The sequence below is a fragment of the Myotis davidii genome, unplaced genomic scaffold (assembly GCF_000327345.1).
Source record: "Myotis davidii unplaced genomic scaffold, ASM32734v1 scaffold282, whole genome shotgun sequence".
In the NCBI taxonomy this organism is placed as follows: Eukaryota; Metazoa; Chordata; class Mammalia; order Chiroptera; family Vespertilionidae; genus Myotis; species Myotis davidii.
Genome location: NW_006293249.1, coordinates 594,883 through 602,292, shown reverse-complemented (window position 1 = coordinate 602,292; position 7,410 = coordinate 594,883). Strand labels below are relative to the sequence as shown.

The 7,410-nt window shown below is 52.6% G+C and overlaps 1 protein-coding gene across 1 annotated transcript in view; it reads right to left on the bottom strand.

Moving 5' to 3' along the window:
• NUP210 (nucleoporin 210kDa) overlaps nucleotides 1–7,410 on the bottom strand; it is a 115,390-nt gene that overhangs the window by 44,301 nt on the left and 63,679 nt on the right. Inside the window, exons 18-19 of the mRNA XM_015566043.1 lie at nucleotides 2,464–2,653; nucleotides 1,759–1,976 (exon numbers count right to left, since the gene is read on the bottom strand). Of these exons, the coding sequence (XP_015421529.1) occupies nucleotides 1,759–1,976; nucleotides 2,464–2,653 (408 nt within the window). The remainder of the gene's footprint in view (nucleotides 1–1,758; nucleotides 1,977–2,463; nucleotides 2,654–7,410) is intronic.

Below are 7,410 nucleotides of genomic sequence, written 5' to 3'. Positions count from 1 at the left end.
AAAGGGCAAGACCAACACCATCATATCCAGGAAGCAACAGGCCAACCCCGTGAGCCCACAGGCCTTCCACCCACCGTTGCCCCTGGGGAAGAGTAGGACCAGAGGCCCTAGGCTCCGGTATCATTTGTTATACACAAGTCCTGATGAATCCATTGTGTGAGCCCCGTTCAGAGGCCATGTCCCTTTGAGGCATCTCATAATCCTGCCAAGGCAAGTGCCCCATCCTACCTTCCAGGTTCCACATGGTGGACAATTCACAAACATCCAGGAAAGCAGGGGCACACAGCAACCAGCCAGCTGTAGTGCCATGTATGAGGTGTGTACTGGGCAAACAGCAAAGACCCTGACCAGCCTAAACATGGGAGTACTGTACAGGTGTCCTCAGGGTGCTCACAAGAGGACAAGCTTGGCTTTCACCCCTTGGGCCATGTGCATATTTAAGTATCTTTCTTTCCTGCTACGTCATTCCAGGGAGACTGCTGGACCTGACCTGGCTTTGACCCACATATACTCACACATTTGAGCACCTACTCTGTGCCAGGCACTGCACTAGGCACTGTGTTAGGCACTAGAGGGACAGCAGCTACCCTCAGGGAGATGATTCTAATGCAAGGATTAGAGAAAAAGAATGACAGAAAGATGTGACTGTGGTGGGGGCTGAAGGGACCATGACAGGTCTGAGAGGGAGAGACTCTCAGGTGTGCCTCTCAGATGAACAAAGACACAGAAAGTGAAGATATGAATGATGTAAATAAATTGCAAAACGCCCACAGGGCAGAGTGTAAGTGCAAAGGCCTTGAAGGGGGATCTGCTTAGATGTTTATAGTCCAGAAGGAGGCCCATGAGGCCAATAGCTGAGATGCTAGTGAAATGACTGAGAACTTAAGCCATCGGGGTCAGGTACCAGTATGCTCCTCAGGGCTACCTTCCCCCAAGCTAGCCTCTTAGTGCTGCTCCCATTGGTGTCACACCCTCTTCAAGTGTCCCTGCTCCTCAATACCCCAGTTCCTCGTCCTAGCATTCAGAGTCCCTCAGAGTCAGACACATCTTCCCTCCACAGTCATTACCTGCTGCCTCCACCCCATTCGCAATCCAATCTGACTGCCACCCTCTTCCATGATGGGGTGGGTGTCATCCAGGCAGTGCCGTTCTGGGGGAACCCTTCCCACTCACTTTATAGGTGCCCACCTGCCACCCACTGCAGCACTTCTGCCTGGGCCCCCATGAGAGGCTGGGTAGAGAGGTGTGGTCCAGTGGATGGCTACATGTGTGTGCAGACAGGGTGTCAGTGCATGAGTGGAGGCTGCACTAGGAGAGCAGGAAGCATGAGGGGCTCTGGGACCTGGGGCAACAGCGGCTGCTCTGTGAGGAGAGTTCAGGGAACTCTCCACAGAGGGGCTGATATTTTAGGTGAGACTAAAAGAACAGGAGGCTCCTGGGAGAGAAGAATAAAAGGAAGGAGGAAATGGAATTCCAGGGAACAGAACTGAGGGTTCAAAGGCATATAGAGGCAGGGGCGGGGGCTGTAAGTCAGGTCAATCAGGGAGAAGAGCGTGGATGGGCAAGCCCTGGCTGAGGATGAGGACGGCTCCTGCCCTTAGGTCTGCAGGCTCCCAAAGCCAAGTCCTGGAGCCGAAAGGGGGCACTGGATCCCTCCAGTCCCCTGAATGCAGGTCATGCAAGGTGGGGGAGACTGGAGGCGGGAGGCCAACAAGGAGGCTCACCAATTCAGGTGAGTGTATCTCACCTGATTCAGGGAGAAGGGCAGTGAACTGAGGGGTGTGGCCCAGTGCAGGAGCTCAGGACACTAAAACTGAAGAGAATGCAGGAGGAGCAGAAGACCCCACCCCCAATGTGCCCTGAAGTTACCGGCTGCTTCACGCTGGCTGCGAGGAGGTGGGACTGCTGGTAGCCAGTCGCAGTAGCAGAGATGGCTGTGGTTCCCGATGCTTTGTGAACCAAAATGGCCTGCAAACCTGAGTGCAAGAAGAGAAAAACCCGTGTCTTTTTTTTTTTTTTTTTGCCCCACTGCTGCCTGTGAAACAGACCCTCCCTTCTTCTGATTTTCAGTTTTAAATCTTCCAGTCCTAAAAGTAGATGCCTGAGTTTGTTGAAACTTTATGTATCATAATGGCTGACATAGCAAGGTTCCATGAAGCAGTTTAGATGAGCTGGAGATGTTCAACTCCTGGCTGCTGGGGCCAGGCCAACCTGCTGTATAGCCTAGGACGTGGGGGTCACCTGCAACAGACTCTGAACCTGCTCTCTATCTCTCAAACAAGGCCACAGGTTTAAAGGAGAGTGGTAAACCCACAATGCTCCCTAAGTTTCCATCCTAGATAAAAGGGTGTCCCAGATAACAGCTCCCAACAGCCGCTAGCACTCCTCAGACACCTCTTGTCTGTAGGGTTTCACTGCTCTGTCTTCCTGTCCTGGACCTGCAGGCTCACCACCCCAGCTCACCATGCAACTTCTGACCACTCCCATCATCCCGGGACACCAGCTGCATGGGTAGGTCAAGCTCGATGCTGGCCAGCAATGGCCTCGTCGACTCCCACTGGATGCTCAGAGAGCTGAAGTTACTGAACTGGCGGCCCTGCTGGTCATAGACAGTCAAGTCCAGGAGCGGGTTGCGGTGGCTGGAGACTGGAACCTGCAAGAAGCCAAGGTCAGGTGCTGTGATCATGCCCAGATCACAATGGGCACAGTGTTCAGAGTAAGCATTGAGGACCCATAGCAGCACAGCCACTCCTGGTGTTCCAGGAACCCAGCAGACTGCCTTATGGGCTCATTAGGGTCCAGGTGAGCAACTCGGGGCAAGTCACTAACCAGTCCTCACTACTGCCCAGTGATCAAGGTGCCCACAGCCTTGGCCTCTTACTCTAGATCATGATTCTCAACAAGGGCAAAGGGGCTTTGACGACATCTAAAAGCATTTTTATTATAAAGTGCAGGGGGTGCAAACAGTATCTAGTGGGTAGAGGTCAAGGGTACTGCTGTATACCTGCAGTACACTGGTCAGCACCATGAGCAGAAAAAATCTGGTCCAAAACATCAATAGTGCCAAGGCTGTGAGACTCTGCCACAGACCTCCCATCCCAGCCAGGCTGCTGTCCCTCCCCTCTGCCTCACCTTTCCAAATCTTTGCCGCTCCCTCTCTGCCCCCATAAACCTCTGTTCTCCAGGATGTGTCCCTTAGTAGTTTAACAGGAATGACAATTCCAGCTCCAAAAAGCTCTTGCAAAGCTCCTTGCTCCTAAAATATCTGAGACGTGGGAGCTGTCACCCACATATCAAGGGTGAGGAAGCAGAGTCCCAGGAATAGAAGGAGCAAAGCAACTCAGTGGCTGAGTGGCACACCTACAGGATTCAGTTCCAAACCCTGAATTCTACCATCTACTCTCACCTCTCTGGCCCTTGTGGTTAGGAGTGACCATGTCATTTACTTTGGCCAGTGCCAAGTGACTTGAGACAATTCCAGGAGACAGAAGACTTAATAGCCAGAACATGATCTGCCATGGTCTCCTTGCCTCCACAATGCCACCTGGCCATATTCAACTTGGCGATGCTGACATCTAAGTCTTGGAAGGAAGATCACAATGACACACAGTAGGGTCCCCAGCCCACCCAGATGCACAGGTAGTGTGAGTAAGAGTATGCCTGTGCTGTGTGAAGCCAGTGGGACTTGGGGCTGCTTGTCATTGTAGCCTCACCTCATCTGCCCTGACTATTATAGCCCTCAAACTCCCCACCACACGTGGCTGCTCCCCAAGTCCCAGGTCTTTTCCCCCAAACACTAAACCAAAGCATGTTGCAAATTGTAAATGCAAATCAGCACAATCACCTGAGAATGCAAAGGGTTTTATAAGTATCTGGACACAAATTGGGAGCCATGACTATGGGCAGAGACAAGGGGCATGTGCTGGGTGCCCCATTTCTTCCTCCAGATGCAAACCTGGGTGAAACACTACTATTCCTCCCTCCCTCCTGCTCTCCCGGAAAGGACATTAATACTGTATGTCAAGCATGCTTGCACGTTTACTGGACCCTTCCCATTGCCATTTCAGGCACGATATAATCCCTAACTTACAGATGGGGAAGCTGAGGCTCAGAGACATCAGTAACTTGCCCAAGGTCACACAGGGTTCGGGGTGGAACTGCTGGTCTGATCTGAAAGCCCATGGGCCTCCTCGGACAGTGTGCAGCTTCTCTCTGGCTCGAGAGTGAGGCTCCGATGGCTACTCAGTCTCCTGGCGGGCAGCTGCAGTGACCAGAACTTGGATGACCTGAATGAAGTGCCAGCGTCAGGCCAGAGTGTGGTTCCATTGTCATTCCAACCAGTCAGCTCTGTTCTAGTGTCTGGCCTTGCCAATAATTTACTCTGCAATGTGTCTTGGGTAGCCTTTGGCTTTAGAGAAGTGTAAAATTAAATTGATACTGGACCAAGGATGCATGGCAGGGATACAGCTTTCTCAAGGTCCCCTAGTGACACCATAAATCACGGGGTCCCTGCCTAATCAGCTCTCAGCACCAGAACCCGAGCACTGATGACCACATGGCAATTCCATGTTCAAGGTCTACTGCTTCCTGATGATTGAGGTCTACAGCACATGCAAGCAAATGCAGAGCCATACCCTGCTGCCTGGCCAGCATCCTTCAGTCAAGAGAGACAATCCTGGGCTGACCCAGAGGTCACACACTATGGATGGCCTGAACCTGCTCTCTGGACTACGAGCCAGCATTTAAGAACAGGGAAGCTGCACATAATCTGATTGGTATTTGTTTTGAAAATGAGATTTGGCCAGCCTGGGGTTGAATGGGCTGGAGCTGAGCAGGCAGGCTGTCCTGTGTGGTCCTGCTCCTGAGGCTGGCACCATCCACTGTGCCCCTTTCCTCAGCAGTGCCTCCACTGGGATTCTTGAGGTGTCTACACAGCCGGAGTCATGGACAGAAGGCCACTAGGACACAAGCAGTGAGTTCTTTGCCATGCTCATGCGCCTGCCACATTTACTGAGCTCCTGCCATGAGCCAGGCTCCCCTAGAGGCTCACAGAGGAGAGAAGAAACATTGTACAGTGTGCTCAGTGGTGTTCAGTGCTGGCTGAGGGAAGGGACCTGGATATGGAATGTGGAGGGTGAAACTTCAGATAAGGTCTAAAGGCCGAGGAAGGCCCCACTGAGGAGGTAATGTGTGAATGAAGAACTAAAGGAGGCAAAAGAGGAAAACATGGGGTGGGAGGGGAGAGAATTCGAACCAGAGGGCATGGCAAATTCGAGACCTACACAGGATCATTGCTCACAGGTGACAGAGCTTCCAGCAAGGATGGAGTGGGCAGCAGAGAGAGACGTGGCCTTGCCTCAGTGAGTGGGATGCCACTGGCAGGGTTGAAGTGGAGAACAAGTAAAAAGCCTAACAGGTACAGACTGAACCCCTTTCTCCAACATTGACTCTGGGAGGCCAGTCACCCCCAATCACTCGGAGGAGGCCAGCCATATCCGGGGTAGGGTTGGGCCCTAACTCTCAGCCGGTGGATGCGAGTGCTGTCCAGCTCCAAGCCTCACACAGTGGACCCAGTAGGCCAGGTTTTCCCAAAGAGTTCGGACTTATTGCAATTTTAGTCTTTTAGGGCATAATTTGCTAAATGCATAAAAGTGATTTAAAATGTAAAACTTTCAGGACATTAATTCTCAATAGTTCCCAAAATCTGGGAAATAAAAATGTTTTCGTTTGGGAAAGATGGTCATCAGCTCCATGCCACAAACACCCAGGCCTGAGCTAGGGGTGACACTGGCTTCTCAGGGCTCTGAGCCTGCTCTCCTCACCTGTCAAGAGGGCACAAAGGTGGGACAATCCTTGCCTAGTCCCCGCTAGCTCTGAGGCGGAGCACAGAGTCCCCACTTTTAACGATGCCTCAGGACACCAATGTTATGGTATCAGCATCAGGGCTGGAGGAGCTCACACACCACGTGTCTCAGAGCTGGGTGACTAGTAAAGCCCAAGAGAAGGCAGAAGCCCACCCACCGATACGAGAGCAGTGGAAGGAAAAGTTGAACTAAATGTATAGAGTCATGTGCTAGATGGTGGAATTGTTCCCAAATCCCAGACACTGGAGTCTGGTGCTTTCCCTGGAACTTTGACCAAATATAAAGCAGCTCTGTCCTCCATCCAGCAAGGAGCTAAATCCCAAATTTCGAAGGCTGCCAGGGTGGGAGAGGCTGCTGATATAAACTACTTCAGAAAGGTTCCCGTAGGTGCTAAGAGGACAGGCACTGAGTGTTCTTTGGAGAACTGCAGAGAGTGGAGAGGGTTCCCCAATGCCACCGAAGCAGAGGGCAGCTAGACCAAGACTGGGTTGGGAGAAGAGAAGCAGCTCCAGGGGCCACTGGGGAGGCACTGAGCTTGGAGCTGGGCAGATCTATGCTCTGCCTTTGGGACCTTGCCCATCTCTGAGCCTCATGGACAAACCTGTGAAGGGGATGCAAGGACCCTGGGGTCACAGACAATCCTGGTGACACGCAATGAGGCACAGAGGTGAAAGTTCTTAGCACAGATGACTTGTGTGATTATCATGTGAGCACAGGGACACCGAGACCCTAGTCTGGCCTCAAGGCCTTTGTACTGCTGTTCTATCTGCCCAGGGTACCCTTACCTCAGCTCTTTTCAGCCAAGGGCCTCAGTGGGATGAGCTCTCTGCTCCCGGGCCTTTCCTGGCTCCATCTGAAGGGGCCTCCACCAGTAGCTGTCTCGCACCCTACTTTACTTCCTCCACAGCACTTCCCACCTTCTCACCCACCCTGTCACCTCTGTGGGGAAGATGCCTCACCTGTCCTGATTGCCCTATATCCAAGACATGGAACGGTACCTGGCACAGAGGAGTTGCTCAACAAACAAATGTCAAGGAATGAGTGAAAAGAAGCCTAGTGCCCGCCTCTGAGGAGGGCTGGGGCCAGCTGCAGATTCATACACCTGAACCTGCACAGCACGACTTCCAAGCTCTGTCCAGTCATCTGGCCCCTGAGTGCCTCAGAGGTAGAGGGTTGGTTGGCTGCAACCCCAAGGGGACCAGACCTTTGGATTTCAACTCACCTCCCTGCTGTTCTCCTCTCTGACCACATTTGCAGCACAGTCCCTCGAGAACACTGCAGCTGGGCCGTCCTTGGCAGCCCTTCCTCTGACCACACACACTGCCCGCCGACAACAAGCCCCGCCTTATCATCCTCAAGTCACAGAAAAAAAGATTTTTACAAACTGCCAAGCGCTGTGCAGAGAGAAGCAGCTGCTCCAGGTGCCAGAGGCTCCACCTTCATCGGTGCTGCCACTAGCAGCTGGGCCTGCTGGGTCTTATCACCTCTCTAGTTCTTGGGAACCCCCAAAGGTAACATTCAGGCAAAAGTGCCCACCATGCAGGGC